The sequence below is a fragment of the Salmo salar genome, chromosome 11 (assembly GCF_965601325.2).
Source record: "Salmo salar chromosome 11, fSalSal1, whole genome shotgun sequence".
Taxonomy (NCBI): domain Eukaryota; kingdom Metazoa; phylum Chordata; class Actinopteri; order Salmoniformes; family Salmonidae; genus Salmo; species Salmo salar.
Genome location: NC_138301.1, coordinates 40,057,501 through 40,074,342, shown reverse-complemented (window position 1 = coordinate 40,074,342; position 16,842 = coordinate 40,057,501). Strand labels below are relative to the sequence as shown.

Genomic DNA, 16,842 nt, shown 5'->3' with positions numbered 1-16,842 from the left:
GGGGTTGTGAGAATCTGACTGTTGTGTTGTGTGTTAGCTGGTTCCAAGGGAGAAGGCCCTGGGGTTTGACTCCAGGACTGAAGACTTTTCTGTTGTTCCACCCTCTCTTCTACTCTCTCTACCCCCCATCCCTTCACCTGATCAGGGTATTGATGTACACTACCGTTCAAAAGTTTGGGGTCACTTAGAAATGTCCTTGTTTTTGAAGGAAAAGCACATTTTTCTCCATTGAAATAACATCAAATTGATCAGAAATACAGTGTAGACATGGTTAATGTTGTAAATGACTATTGTAGCTGGAAACGGCAGATTCTTTTTATGGAATATCTACATAGGCGTACAGAGGCCCATTTTCAGCAACCATCACTCCTGTGTTCCAATGGCACGTTGTGTTAGCTAATCCAAGTTTATCATTTTAAAAGGCTAATTGACATTAGAAAACCCTTTTGCAATTATGTTAGCACAGCTTAAAACTGTTGTTCTGATTAAAGAAGCAATAAAACTGGCCTTCTTCAGACTAGTTGAGTATCTGGAGCATCAGCATTTGTGGGTTCAATTACAGGCTCAAAATGGCCAGAAACAAAGACTTTCTGACACAGGGGAACCCAAGAGCAGACTCAGATGAGGAAACAGGGAAGAATGAACGAAAATATTTATTGTTACACATGGAGATCTGGAGTGCAGCCGGGGGCTCGGATGAGTTGCAGAAAAAACAGATGTGGAGACTGAGGTTGGAGTTGGCTGAGTAGAACAGGGTAAACAAGTTCTGAGGGGAATCCAAGGTAGTGTTGGTGAATAAAATCCAGAGCAAGGTAGTTGGGTGGTGAGATGTGGAACGGGAGATAGGAGCCAGAGACAGAGCAGTAAACTGCAATGCGAGGATAAACGGTGGCAGGCAGGGATACAGGCACAGCAGAGTAACAGGATCTTGAATAATCATAAATGGCTAGAATCATGAACTGACTGAGCAGAGATTACGATCTGGCAGAGTAGAAGTGGCAGGACTGAGTATTTGTAGAGGTCTTGATTATGGAACGAGTTGCAGCTGGTAGGGATCTGCTCTGACTCCAGCACACCTGTCTCCATCCACACAATCACACAGAGAGGGAGAGGGAGAGAGAGAGTGTACAGGGGGAGTAACTGCAGGTCAAGAAGACACCGGATGAACACCAGAGGGCGTAGCTAGAGCAGATGTGACACTTCTGAAACTCGTCAGTCTATTCTTATACTGAGAAATGAAGGCTATTCCATGCGAGAAATTGCCAAGAAACTGAAAATCTCATACAATGCTGTGTACTACTCCCTTCACAGAACAGCTCAAACTGGCTCTAACCAAATTAGAAAGAGTAGTGGGAGGCCCTGGTGCACAACTGAGCAAGAGGACAAGTACATTAGTGTGTCTAGTTTGAGAAATTCCTTCACCTGATCAGGGTATTGATGTATAACTCCCCATCCCTTCACCTGATCAGGCTATTGATGTATAACCTGGCACTCCTCAACACACCAACTGATCCAAACAGGATTAGAAGATCAAGTTCTAGCAGATATACTCTACACCCAAATAAACCACAACCATTAGCCCTATGAAACCCTGCATATCTTTATGTAACGGTGCATAACACTATAAAGACGGACTGCTTGGTTTCATGTGAGAAATAGGATTAGGGCATGACTCGCCCACACAAAGCCCTGAGCGGCTTGGCTGAACCATGGTGGATGTCCTTAAGAGCAGGCATGGTAAACATAAAGACAACACCCCCACAGGACTGTCACAGGACGTCTGACAGTAAGCACAAGCGTCATATAATATACTGCAGCTTCTGTTGGCAACTAAACTGGGGGTTGTGAGAATGATGGTATTTCCTGCGACAATTCTGGGTTTCATTGATAATGTTTTTATATTGTAAATGTATATTTTTCTGTACATCCAAAGGGGCTGGATATTTATATAGCCTATGTTAGCCTTGTCTAAAAGCACCCTAGGAGGGGCATAGATTCACCCAAGTAAACCTCTATCATTTCAAACATCAGATTCCAGTGTCTCCAGTGAGAGAATACATAACCATTTCATAATTAACTTTCAGATACAAAATAGCCACAATGACGGATAAACACTGAGCATCCTTCATTTAAATCCACAAATCACTTCAAAAGGCAGGAGAATTTACAATAGAGCGGATGTGCAGTAATTACCTCAAACCAATTTAAAGCTATTCATACTAGCATGATCAAACATTGCAAATTTTTTATGATTGCAAATTAAGGGTAATAACAGTCGTGACGGGGTACTGTATGATTGATCAACAACAAGACAATGCTTCTTAAGTAAAAATCTTGCAATTTTATTTGCATATAAAAGCAGCTAAATATATCACAATGAACTGAAAGAAAGAGAGAGAGCAGACCTACAAGGAGGAAACTAACAGCCAGAGAAACAGAAGAGAGAAATAGCTAGAGAAACAAAACAGAGTGGAAAGGAGCATTTACAGTTGCAAAGTTGAGACTGCTTTTGGCAACATTTTTTTGTGCTAGCAAGATTGCATTTACACACAGTGCAAAATGAGAAGGAAAGCTATAAAAACACAAATACTATCAGATTTACAATGGAGAGGACAACTTAACCTTTTTTAGGCAGGTGTTGTAAAAGAAAACCAACCATCGCCTGTCGGATAGTGAATTGAGTCTTAACTCAAAACATTTCCTCTCTCATCCATGAACTTCTACCTTAGGGGCCTCCAACTGCGGTCCTGGGCAGGCTTTTGTTCCAGCCCAGCACTAACAAACCTCCATCAAATAAACAACTACATTACATAGTTTAATGTGTGTTCCTGCTGGACTGGAACAAAAGCCTCCACCCCCAGAAACACTCAAAGACTGGAGGAGTTGGAGCCCCCTGCTCGTCCCTAACAGTGGGAGTAAGACGTGAACATTAATAAAAAAACCTTTCAAGAACATTTGAAACAAGCTAAATCAAATACAGGCGAAGACACAAGAAAGAAAATCCCACCAGGATGTTTTCAACCAACAACTTTTAGTACAGATCTTTTACAACATGAATACAGAATATATATATATATATATATATATATATATATATATATATATATATACATACTTGCTCTTCTCCAGATGTATCAGAATTGCAGACGGTAGATGTTAGAGTATCTCAAGCGTATAATTTGATAGATTTCTTTCCCTGCTCTGTGTGGTGTAGTTTAACTGGGTTGATAGACACAAGTTAATAATAAATAAGGTCTTTCTCTGAGCTTGCAGAGAGTGGGGCTCTAGCTGAGAACATTAAAGCTAGTTTAAGGCATCGTCCCTGTCAGCCAATCAGAAAGCAGAATTGTCCAGGAAACAAAATGAAACCAAACACAAAATACAATAACGTACAAAATCAACAATGGCATCCAATACCGACGTTTCCAGCAAACACAAACCCCAAAAACGAAGGAAATTGTACAAATTCACAAAGCATCATTTATCTTACAGATCCGACTGCTTTTTCTTCCATAGTAAGATTGTATAACCACTCAGCACTCTATAACCTGCCCCCCCTCCCACCCCCCCTCTAACCCTACACCCCCCCCACACTCTTTCACTTTACAGCTTACAAAATAACAATATTTGAGAGAAACACTTAATATAATTATTTTGACATGATTTGTTAGAAAAAAAAGGTTATTCTGGCCAACCCCCCCCTTTCACAGGTCATTCTCAGGAGCTGGAGGGGTTGGGCAGGTCGAACACGATTGGGGGGTTGGTGGGCTGAAAGCTGACCGTGCACGTGGAGGAGTTGATGAACGTGGTGCAGCCGTCAGTCATGATGCCATACCCTGTGGAGGGAGAACGCATCATCAGCACACGCTACGGGGAAGTCCAATGCATCATCAACATTGGCCATGAAGTGAGAAACCGTATTGTCTAATGGACTAATCAAAACCCCACAGCGTGCGCTCCTTTCTGAGAGACTTCTTTAATTGTCTCGCCTCTGAACTGTCTATTCATTTCTACACCTTTAATTAAAAACATAAAGGATGGAATGAGGGATGGAGGGTGGGAGGGAGGGAGGGACTGAGGGAGGGAGGTAGGGAGGGACTGAGGGATGGAGGGAGGAAGGGAGGGACAGAGGTAGGGAGGGAGGGAGGGACTGAGGGATGGATGTAGGGAGGGATGGAGGGACTGAAGGAGGGAGGTAGGGACTGAGGGATGGAGGTAGGGAGGGAGGGACTGAGGGATGGAGGTAGGGAGGGAGGGACTGAGGGAGGGAGGTAGGGAGGGAGGGATGGAGGGACTGAGGATCTGAGGGAGGTTGGGAGGGACTGAGGGAGGTAGGGAGGGAGAGACTGAGGGAGGTAGGGAGGGAGAGACTGAGGGATGGAGATAGGGAGGGAGGGACTGAGGGAGATAGGGAGGGAGAGACTCTGGGATGGAGATAGGGAGGGAGGGACTGAGGGATGGGGGGACTGAGGGAGGGAGGTAGGGAGGGACGGAGGGACCGAGGGATGGAGGTAGGGAGGGACTGAGGGATGGAGGGAGGGAGGTAGGGAGGGACGGGACTGAGGGATGGAGGTAGGGAGGGACTGAGGGAGGGGACTGAGGGAGGGAGGTAGGGACTGAGGGATGGAGGTAGGGAGGGATGGACGGAGGGAGGGACTGAGGGAGGGAGGGAGGGACTGAAGGAGGGAGGTAGGGAGGGATGGACGGAGGGAGGGACTGAGGGAGGGAGGGATGGAGGGACTGAAGGAGGGAGGTAGGGAGGGACAGAGGGAGGGACTGAGGGAGGGGCTGAGGGACTGAGGGATGGAGGGAGGGAGGGACTGAGGGATGGAGGGAGGGACTGAGGGATGGAGGGAGGGACTGAGGGAGGTAGGGACTGAGGGAGGGAGGGACTGAGGGATGGAGGTAGGTAGGGAGGGAGGGACTGAGGGATGGAGGGAGGGACTGAGGGAGGGAGGTACGGAGGGAGGGACTGAGGGAGGGAGGGACTGAGGGATGGAGGTAGGGAGGGAGGGACTGAGGGATGGAGGTAGGGAGGGACTGAGGGAGGGACTGAGGGAGGGAGGTAGGGACTGAGGGATGGAGGTAGGGAGGGATGGACGGAGGGAGGGACTGAGGGAGGGAGGGAGGGACTGAAGGAGGGAGGTAGGGAGGGATGGACGGAGGGAGGGACTGAGGGAGGGAGGGATGGAGGGACTGAAGGAGGGAGGTAGGGAGGGATGGACGGAGGGAGGGACTGAGGGAGGGAGGGATGGAGGGACTGAAGGAGGGAGGTAGGGAGGGATGGACGGAGGGAGGGACTGAGGGAGGGAGGGATGGAGGGACTGAAGGAGGGAGGTAGGGAGGGACAGAGGGAGGGACTGAGGGAGGGGCTGAGGGACTGAGGGATGGAGGGAGGGAGGGACTGAGGGATGGAGGGAGGGACTGAGGGATGGAGGGAGGGACTGAGGGAGGTAGGGACTGAGGGAGGGAGGGACTGAGGGATGGAGGTAGGTAGGGACTGAGGGATGGAGGGAGGGACTGAGGGATGGAGGGAGGGACTGAGGGAGGGAGGTACGGAGGGAGGGACTGAGGGAGGGAGGGACTGAGGGATGGAGGTAGGGAGGGAGGGACTGAGGGATGGAGGTAGGGAGGGACTGAGGGAGGGAGGTAGGGACTGAGGGATGGAGGTAGGGAGGGATGGACGGAGGGAGGGACTGAGGGAGGGAGGGAGGGACTGAAGGAGGGAGGTAGGGAGGGATGGACGGAGGGAGGGACTGAGGGAGGGAGGGATGGAGGGACTGAAGGAGGGAGGTAGGGAGGGACAGAGGGAGGGACTGAGGGAGGGGCTGAGGGACTGAGGGATGGAGGGAGGGAGGGACTGAGGGATGGAGGGAGGGACTGAGGGATGGAGGGAGGGACTGAGGGAGGTAGGGACTGAGGGAGGGAGGGACTGAGGGATGGAGGTAGGTAGGGAGGGAGGGACTGAGGGATGGAGGGAGGGGACTGAGGGAGGGAGGTACGGAGGGAGGGACTGAGGGAGGGAGGGACTGAGGGATGGAGGTAGGGAGGGAGGGACTGAGGGATGGAGGTAGGGAGGGAGGGACTGAGGGATGGAGGTAGGGAGGGAGAGATCAGTGAAGCATGTCTTTAGCCCAGAGGCAGATTAGGGGTATGGGGTATCACGTTCCCCATTCATGTCTACCCCTATCCAGTCCCCAACACCACCACCACCACCATCCCTGTCTACCCCTACCCAGTCCCCACCACCACCACCACCACCATCCCTGTCTACCCCTACCCAGTCCCCAACATCACCACCACCATCCCTGTCTACCCCTACCCAGTCCCCAACACCTCCATCCCTGTCTACCCCTACCCAGTCCCCAACACCACCACCTCCATCCCTGTCTACCCCTACCCAGTCCCCAACACCACCACCTCCATCCCTGTCTACCCCTACCCAGTCCCCAACACCACCACCTCCATCCCTGTCTACCCCTACCCAGTCCCCAACACCACCACCACCATCCCTGTCTACCCCTACCCAGTCCCCAACACCACCACCTCCATCCCTGTCTACCCCTACCCAGTCCCCAACACCTCCATCCCTGTCTACCCCTACCCAGTCCCCAACACCTCCATCCCTGTCTACCCCTACCCAGTCCCCAACACCTCCATCCCTGTCTACCCCTAGCCAGTCCCCAACACCTCCATCCCTGTCTACCCCTACCCAGTCCCCAACACCACCACCTCCATCCCTGTCTACCCCTACCCAGTCCCCAACACCTCCATCCCTGTCTACCCCTACCCAGTCCCCTGCCTATCCCATAATGTCTCCAACACCACCTCCCCCATCCCTGTCTAAGCAGGAGAATGTACTGAACAGAAACCCATAACAACCCATCTCTCTTTCTCTGTAATCCATTCCTACTCCAAGGGCTTCTTCTACCCTGGGTCGTGGTGGGGGGTGTGTGTCTATGGCAGGCATCCTGACTGACCTTCATGTATTCCTCCGAAGGCGTGTAGTTTGGGCCGGACCCTCCTCTGGACCGTGTTGAGCAGCTCCACACAGCCCACCCTCTGAAGCTCCTTAGGAACCCAGTCTCTGAACCCTGAGGAACATGCAAGAAAGACAACAAACCTAGATAAGACAGCAACAATAACCTAGCACAATAGTTACTTGGTAAAGCTATGCACCTTTTCTATTTTCCGTAGGTAAAGTCTTATCCCCAGCCTCTACACCTCTCTCCCTTTCTCCATACTCCGGCCCCAGCCTTAGCTCCGGTCCCAGCCTTAGCTCCGGCCCCAGCCTTAGCTCCGGTCCCAGCCTTAGCTCCGGCCCCAGCCTTAGCTCCGGCCCCAGCCTTAGCTCCGGCCCCAGCCTTAGCTCCGGCCCCAGCCACTCAGACGTTTCCAGCGTCTGTCACACTGGTGTGAAATCGAGTTTCCATGCAATCAAACAGCACCCGTAGCAGTAGTAGTAGCAGGAGAGGAAGGAAATCCGTCAATAATGCCAGACACAGAATAGAAAGACACAGAGGAACAAGAACAACTGAAGCTCAACAACTGAAGCTCAACAACTAAGGAAAACAACTGAAGCTCAACAACTAAGGAAAACAACTGAAGCTCAACAACTAAGGAAAACAACTGAAGCTCAACAACTAAGGAAAACAACTGAAGCTCAACAACTAAGGAAAACAACTGAAGCTCAACAACTAAGGAAAACAACTGAAGCTCAACAACTAAGGAAAACAACTGAAGCTCAACAACTAAGGAAAACAACTGAAGCTCAACAACTAAGGAAAACAACTGAAGCTCAACAACTAAGGAAAACAACTGAAGCTCAACAACTAAGGAAAACAACTGAAGCTCAACAACTGAAGCTCAACAACTAAGGAAAACAACTGAAGCTCAACAACTAAGGAAAACAACTGAAGCTCAACAACTAAGGAAAACAACTGAAGCTCAACAACTAAGGAAAACAATTTCATGTTCTACTGCGGGAGTAAACAAAGTTCCACTGTCAAATATAGAACCAGACTGGTTGGGAACATTAGAATTCTGCAGGGGAGGAGGGCTGAGATGATTATGCAAAGCTGATGCAGTGTACACACACACACACACACACACACACACACACACACACACACACACCGCAACCTAACCTGCTCCGTAATATATTCGGATTGATTTAAATAATGAGGGCGGCCCCATTAGGCATAGTGATGACGGGTTGTGAATGTGATTGGTTAATTGGACTCACCGAGGGGAGGGCAGTGGGTCATGAGGATGTCAATGCCCTCTGGGACTTGGTTCCATTTATCCAGCAGAGACTGGCCCCTAGGCAGGTTGAACCCCCAGCCGTTAAACCACGGGCTCCTACAGGGACACAGACACAACAACGGCTGTCAGTTAGTTAACACAGAGAGACAGTGAAATAAGCTGTGTCAGTTAACACAGAGAGACAGTGAAATAAGCCGTGTCAGTTAACACAGAGAGACAGTGAAATAAGCCGTATTCCGGCCAGGTGTCTGACTAGAGTTATCTTGCTACAATAGCCACATCTATTTGACCCTCTACACCAAAACAAGAAGACAATGTGTAAGACATTTCAAACACACACACACACACACACACACACACACACACACACACACACACACACACACACACACACACACACACACACACACACACACACACACACACACACACACACACACACACACACACACACACAATGAATTACACAATTTCCAAACACTAGGCACCAACTGACTGTATGATCTCCCCAACCCCCTCCCAGACTGAAGCAGTGTGACTGACATGAGATGGCCCTCCTCAGGCAGAGTGGATCTAACCCTCCTAGACTGAAGCAGTGTGACTGACATGAGATGGGCCTCCTCAGGCAGAGTGGATCTAACCCTCCTAGACTGAAGCAGTGCGACTGACATGAGATGGCCCTCCTCAGGCAGAGTGGATCTGACCCTCCCAGACTGAAGCAGTGTGACTGACATGAGATGGCCCTCCTCAGGCAGAGTGGATCTGACCCTCCCAGACTGAAGCAGTGTGACTGACATGAGATGGCCCTCCTCAGGCAGAGTGGAGCTAACCCTCCCAGACTGAAGCAGTGTGACTGACATGAGATGGCCCTCCTCAGGCAGAGTGGATCTGACCCTCCCAGACTGAAGCAGTGTGACTGACATGAGACGGCCCTCCTCAGGCAGAGTGGATCTAACCCTCCTAGACTGAAGCAGTGCGACTGACATGAGATGGCCCTCCTCAGGCAGAGTGGATCTAACCCTCCTAGACTGAAGCAGTGTGACTGACATGAGATGGGCCTCCTCAGGCAGAGTGGAGCTAACCCTCCCAGACTGAAGCAGTGTGACTGACATGAGATGGCCCTCCTCAGGCAGAGTGGATCTGACCCTCCCAGACTGAAGCAGTGTGACTGACATGAGATGGCCCTCCTCAGGCAGAGTGGATCTAACCCTCCTAGACTGAAGCAGTGCGACTGACATGAGATGGCCCTCCTCAGGCAGAGTGGATCTGACCCTCCCAGACTGAAGCAGTGTGACTGACATGAGATGGGCCTCCTCAGGCAGAGTGGAGCTAACCCTCCCAGACTGAAGCAGTGTGACTGACATGAGATGGCCCTCCTCAGGCAGAGTGGATCTGACCCTCCCAGACTGAAGCAGTGTGACTGACATGAGATGGCCCTCCTCAGGCAGAGTGGATCTGACCCTCCCAGACTGAAGCAGTGTGACTGACATGAGATGGCCCTCCTCAGGCAGAGTGGATCTAACCCTCCTAGACTGAAGCAGTGTGACTGACATGAGATGGCCCTCCTCAGGCAGAGTGGATCTAACCCTCCCAGACTGAAGCAGTGTGACTGACATGAGATGGGCCTCCTCAGGCAGAGTGGAGCTAACCCTCCCAGACTGAAGCAGTGTGACTGACATGAGATGGCCCTCCTCAGGCAGAGTGGATCTGACCCTCCCAGACTGAAGCAGTGTGACTGACATGAGATGGCCCTCCTCAGGCAGAGTGGATCTGACCCTCCTAGACTGAAGCAGTGTGACTGTCATGAGATGGCCCTCCTCAGGCAGAGTGGAGCTAATAGTGACAGGCACTGTCTCAGCCTACCCATACACAGACAAAGGACCCCGGCCTCGTTTGACAATGAGTGAGGCATGGAGGGACACGGGGGTACAAACAGATGAAGAAATGAGGGTAACAGAGGGGAGGTAAGAGATGGGAGAGGTGATGGCTGAGAAGAGAGGAAGAGAGGGGAGAGAATGGAGCAGAGGCTGGTTGATGAATCGATCGTCCATCTAGCAGTAATGGCAGCTGAAAAGTGAGGAAATGACCATACATCATCACACATAGGATCTCAGTGGGTTCATATGAATTCCTCGCTGCACAGACCAAACTATTCTACTAAAAGTCTGTAGTGCAGCAGGATCACAGCTATGTATTACACATTGATCTTGGAAATGGCTTTCCAAAACACAGGTAGACTATACTTCAGAAAGTGCCACACAACCAAGACTTTAGTCATCTGGTTTTCACCGTTCTTGTTAGAGCAGGGTGCTAGCTTAGCGAACAGAGAGAGAGGTGGTAGCTGTGGGTGCTGTTTTGACTCAGTTAGCAGCGTTGTGTATCGTATTTCACCAGGGGGAAATCAAAGACCTACAAACATCAATAGGCTTCATTACAGTGAGGGATGGCCGCCCCAGCCACCGACCAATGACTATCGAGCGCCGTCGAGGTTTGACACAAATGAAACAGCTCCTTAGAACCTGGCACTCGTTAGTTTTTTCGGTCACTCATTTTCTCGCTCTGTCGCTCTTTCCCTTGCTTTCTCGCTCGGTGGCGAGCTGAAAAATGAGGGTAAAAATGTAATGTGAGAAGCGGGCAGGTAGGAGTGACGGCTGCAGCCTTAACTGATTAATTAGAACTAATCATACAAATCTGAGCTAATGGAAATCTAATGGAAGACTCACCACTTCCCTGTTAGAAATACTGCCCTGAGAGAGAGAGAGAGAGAGAGAGAGAGAGAGAGAGAGAGAGGGGGGCGACAGAGAGGGAGAGCGAGAGAGAGGGAGAGAGAGAGAGAGAGGGAGAGACAGACAGAGAGAAAGAGCGATAGAGAGGGAGAGAGAGAGAGAGAGAGACAGACAGAGAGAAAGAGCGATAGAGAGGAGAGAGAGAGAGAGGGAGAGAGACAGACAGAGAGAAAGAGCGATAGAGAGGGAGAGAGAGAGAGAGACAGACAGAGAGAAAGAGCGATAGAGGGAGAGAGAGAGGGAGAGAGAGAGACAGACAGAGAGAAAGAGCGATAGAGAGGGAGAGAGCGAGAGAGAGAGGGAGAGAGACAGACAGAGAGAAAGAGCGATAGAGAGGGAGAGAGAGAGAGAGACAGACAGAGAGAAAGAGCGATAGAGAGGGAGAGAGAGAGAGAGAGAGGGAGAGAGACAGACAGAGAGAAAGAGCGATAGAGAGGGAGAGAGAGAGAGAGAGAGAGAGGGAGAGAGACAGACAGAGAGAAAGAGCAATAGAGAGGGAGAGAGAGAGAGAGACAGACAGAGAGAAAGAGCGATAGAGGGAGAGAGAGAGGGAGAGAGAGAGACAGACAGAGAGAAAGAGCGATAGAGAGGGAGAGAGCGAGAGAGAGAGGGAGAGAGACAGACAGAGAGAAAGAGCGATAGAGAGGGAGAGAGAGAGGGAGACAGACAGAGAGAAAGAGCGATAGAGAGGGAGAGAGAGAGAGAGAGAGGGAGAGAGACAGACAGAGAGAAAGAGCGATAGAGAGGGAGAGAGAGAGAGAGAGAGGGGGAGTGAGACAGACAGAGAGAAAGAGCGATAGAGGGAGAGAGAGAGAGGGAGAGAGAGGGAGAGAGACAGACAGAGAGAATGGAAATCTAATGGAAGACTCACCACTTCCCTGTTAGAAATACTGCCCTGAGAGAGAGAGAGAGAGAGAGAGAGAGAGAGAGAGAGAGAGAGAGAGAGAGAGAGAGAGAGAGAAGAGCGACAGAGAGGGAGAGAGAGAGAGAGGGAGAGAGAGAGAGAGAGGGAGAGACAGACAGAGAGAAAGAGCGATAGAGAGGGAGAGAGAGAGAGAGACAGACAGAGAGAAAGAGCGATAGAGAGGGAGAGAGAGAGAGTGGGAGAGTGGGAGAGAGACAGACAGAGAGAAAGAGCGATAGAGGGAGAGAGAGAGGGAGAGAGAGAGACAGACAGAGAGAAAGAGCGATAGAGGGAGAGAGAGAGGGAGAGAGAGAGACAGACAGAGAGAAAGAGCGATAGAGAGGGAGAGAGAGAGAGAGAGAGAGAGACAGACAGAGAGAAAGAGCGATAGAGAGGGAGAGAGAGAGACAGACAGAGAGAAAGAGCGATAGAGGGAGAGAGAGAGAGGGAGAGAGAGGGAGAGAGACAGACAGAGAGAGAAAGAGCGATAGAGAGGGAGAGAGAGAGACAGAGATCCTTGAAAGCATGGAATCACATTGTAGCAGGGTTTGGGACTCTGCTACAGAGAGAAATGCAACCAGACAATTTCTCTGTGCCTGTAATGAGTAATAGCACATATGCATACGTATTCTTGTTCTTGTAACAAAATAAATAGCGTCGGACAATGTTTTCATCCGTGTTTCACATACATTTCCACACAAACACATTACTCTGAGAGAAGAAACTCAAACCTTGACTTGAGGTGCGCAGTATTGAATCCAACCACACACACACACACACACACACACACACACACACACACAGAATGAAAGGAGTTTGGAGCTAGAGCGGGCAGCGCTACAGTGGCCTCATTGTGGGCCGTCGGGGTATGAAATATACCTTCCATGCTAGCAAATTTGTTAACCTCCATAAAGATTAATGACATCCCGGTCACATAACATAAAGGAGAGATTGTTTCCTGTGCACTCTGTGACACACACATTTTATTATACTGTACTGCAGTGTGTGTGTGTGCGCGCACGTGCGCATGCGTGTGTGAGAGAGCGAGAGAGAGAGAGAGAGAAAGAAAATAGTGTGTGTATGAATCAGCACCACAGTCTGCATGTGTTCTAGAACAGTGTATGTATCAGAGCCACAGTCTGCATGTGTTCTAGAACAGTGTATGTATCAGAGCCACAGTCTGCGTGTGTTCTAGAACAGTGTATGTATCAGAGCCACAGTCTGCATGTGTTCTAGAACAGTGTATGTATCAGAGCTACAGTCTGCATGTGTTCTAGAACAGTGTATGTATCAGAGCTACAGTCTGCGTGTGTTCTAGAACAGTGTATGTATCAGAGCCACAGTCTGCATGTGTTCTAGAACAGTGTATGTATCAGAGCTACAGTCTGCGTGTGTTCTAGAACAGTGTATGTATCAGAGCTACAGTCTGCATGTGTTCTAGAACAGTGTATGTATCAGAGCCACAGTCTGCGTGTGTTCTAGAACAGTGTATGTATCAGAGCTACAGTCTGCATGTGTTCTAGAACAGTGTATGTATCAGAGCTACAGTCTGCGTGTGTTCTAGAACAGTGTATGTATCAGCACCACAGTCTGCATGTGTTCTAGAACAGTGTATGTATCAGAGCTACAGTCTCCATGTGTAACTGAGCTAGTGGTCAGTGTGTTTCTTCATAGTTCTGCATGTATGTGTGTTCTTCATGTCCCCTGCGATCAGACTAGATTTTGGGCCGAGTCTTGCCTTGTCGCTCGCCATCTGGAGAAAGTCACCGTGGTAACAGAGGAGAGCATCTGGAGGCAGGCACCAGAGGGACCAGATCAGAAGTATAGAAACAGACCTCCAACAAAGAGGAGAGGAGAAACCTTAAACAGTCCAAAAACATTCACATTTCTCTTCCAAAAACACAAGGACATACAGAACGAGAAGTGGTAGAGGCTCACAGAGCCAGGACTGTGGTAGAGGGTCACAGAGCCAGGACTGTGGTAGAGGCTCACAGAGCCAGGACTGTGGTAGAGGCTCACAGAGCCAGGACTGTGGTAGAGGCTCACAGAGCCAGGAGTGTGGTAGAGGATCACAGAGCCAGGACTGTGGTAGAGGCTAACAGAGCCAGGACTGTGGTAGAGGATCACAGAGCCAGGACTGTGGTAGAGCGACTCACAGAGCCAGGACTGTGGTAGAGGCTCACAGAGCATGGACTGTGGTAGAGGCTCACAGAGCCAGGACTGTGGTAGAGGCTCACAGAGCCAGGACTGTGGTAGAGGCTCACAGAGCCAGGACTGTGGTAGAGGATCACAGAGCCAGGACTGTGGTATGAGCCAGGACTGTGGTAGAGGATCACAGAGCCAGGACTGTGGTAGAGGATCACAGAGCCAGGACTGTGGTAGAGGGTCACAGAGCCAGGACTGCGGTAGAGGATCACAGAGCCAGGACTGTGGTAGAGGATCACAGAGCCAGGACTGTGGTAGAGCGGCTCACAGAGCCAGGACTGTGGTAGAGGATCACAGAGCCAGGACTGCGGTAGAGGATCACAGAGCCAGGACTGTGGTAGAGGCTCACAGATCCAGGACTGTGGTAGAGCGGCTCACAGAGCCAGGACTGTGGTAGAGGATCACAGAGCCAGGACTGTGGTATGAGCCAGGACTGTGGTAGAGGATCACAGAGCCAGGACTGTGGTAGAGGCTCACAGAGCCAGGACTGTGGTAGAGGATCACAGAGCCAGGACTGTGGTAGAGGCTAACAGAGCCAGGACTGTGGTAGAGGCTCACAGAGCCAGGACTGTGGTAGAGGCTCACAGAGCCAGGACTGTGGTAGAGGCTCACAGAGCCAGGACTGTGGTAGAGGATCACAGAGCCAGGACTGTGGTATGAGCCAGGACTGTGGTAGAGGATCACAGAGCCAGGACTGTGGTAGAGGATCACAGCGCCAGGACTGTGGTAGAGGGTCACAGAGCCAGGACTGCGGTAGAGGATCACAGAGCCAGGACTGTGGTAGAGCGGCTCACAGAGCCAGGACTGTGGTAGAGGATCACAGAGCCAGGACTGCGGTAGAGGATCACAGAGCCAGGACTGTGGTAGAGGCTCACAGAGCCAGGACTGTGGTAGAGGCTCACAGAGCCAGGACTGTGGTAGAGGATCACAGAGCCAGGACTGTGGTAGAGGCTAACAGAGCCAGGACTGTGGTAGAGGCTCACAGAGCCAGGACTGTGGTAGAGCGACTCACAGAGCCAGGACTGTGGTAGAGGCTCACAGAGCATGGACTGTGGTAGAGGCTCACAGAGCCAGGACTGTGGTAGAGGCTCACAGAGCCAGGACTGTGGTAGAGGCTCACAGAGCCAGGACTGTGGTAGAGGATCACAGAGCCAGGACTGTGGTATGAGCCAGGACTGTGGTAGAGGATCACAGAGCCAGGACTGTGGTAGAGGCTCACAGAGCCAGGACTGTGGTAGAGGGTCACAGAGCCAGGACTGCGGTAGAGGATCACAGAGCCAGGACTGTGGTAGAGGATCACAGAGCCAGGACTGTGGTAGAGCGGCTCACAGAGCCAGGACTGTGGTTGAGCGGCTCACAGAGCCAGGACTGTGGTAGAGCGGCTCACAGAGCCAGGACTGTGGTAGAGCGGCTCACAGAGCCAGGACTGTGGTAGAGGATCACAGAGCCAGGACTGTGGTAGAGGCTGTATGTGATGTGTCAGCTCCAGCTGAACCCAGACAGGCCTATCTATACCTGTATGTGATGTGTCAGCTCCAGCTGAACCCAGACAGGCCTATCTATACCTGTATGTGATGTGTCAGCTCCAGCTGAACCAAGACAGGCCTATCTATACCTGTATGTGATGTGTCAGCCCCAGCTGAACCCAGACAGGCCTATCTATACTTGTATGTGATGTGTCAGCTCCAGCTGAACCCAGACAGGCCTATCTATACCTGTATGTGATGTGTCAGCTCCAGCTGAACCCAGACAGGCCTATCTATACCTGTATGTGATGTGTCAGCTCCAGATGAACCCAGACAGGCCTATCTATACCTGTATGTGATGTGTCAGCTCCAGATTAACCCAGACAGGCCTATCTATACCTGTATGTGATGTGTCAGCTCCAGATGAACCCAGACAGGCCTATCTATACCTGTATGTGATGTGTCAGCTCCAGCTGAACCCAGACAGGCCTATCTATACCTGTATGTGATGTGTGTGCTCCAGCTGAACCCAGACAGGCCTATCTATACCTGTATGTGATGTGTCAGCTCCAGCTGAACCCAGACAGGCCTATCTATACCGGTATGTGATGTGTGTGCTCCAGCTGAACCCAGACAGGCCTATCTATACCTGTATGTGATGTGTCAGCTCCAGCTGAACCCAGACAGGCCTATCTATACCTGTATGTGATGTGTCAGCTCCAGCTGAACCCAGACAGGCCTATCTATACCTGTATGTGATGTGTCAGCTCCAGATGAACCCAGACAGGCCTATCTATACCTGTATGTGTCTGGTCTATATAGTCTTTACATTCCACTATAACCCTGTCTCTTTGATGAGAGGTGTATCATGTGGGCATGCTCTAAACAGGGAGGTCATGTGCTCTTCCAAAAACACAAGGACTTACAGGTAGAAGGGTAGGTGCTCTTAGCGTCTCCTCAGACAAAGCCTTTGGCTGACTGTAAACCAAACAGCTACTTGGAATGGGTCTTCACAAAATGATGTGGACAATACCACATTATGACTGGTAGTAGTTCTCCCTGTTGACCCCTACAGATCTGCTTCTATTCTATGTTCTGTACATTCCTCTATGTGTAAGACTGTCTCTTTGATGAGCCCTGCATCGTTTAGCCTTTTCCCAAAACAGGACGGGCACCAGGAAGGAGCTACGACAAAATCACATTACAAAGACTAAAG

At 50.6% G+C, this 16,842-nt stretch overlaps 1 protein-coding gene across 1 annotated transcript in view; it reads right to left on the bottom strand.

Annotated features, from left to right (window-relative positions):
• Positions 1-2,318: 2,318 nt before the first annotated feature.
• The window catches only part of LOC106594589 (metallophosphoesterase MPPED2), a 214,708-nt gene continuing 200,184 nt past the window's right edge, over positions 2,319-16,842 (bottom strand). Inside the window, exons 5-7 of the mRNA XM_082957908.1 lie at positions 8,246-8,361; positions 6,981-7,094; positions 2,319-3,836 (exon numbers count right to left, since the gene is read on the bottom strand). Coding sequence (XP_082814034.1) covers positions 3,718-3,836; positions 6,981-7,094; positions 8,246-8,361 — 349 coding nt within the window. The 3' untranslated portion in view covers positions 2,319-3,717. The remainder of the gene's footprint in view (positions 3,837-6,980; positions 7,095-8,245; positions 8,362-16,842) is intronic.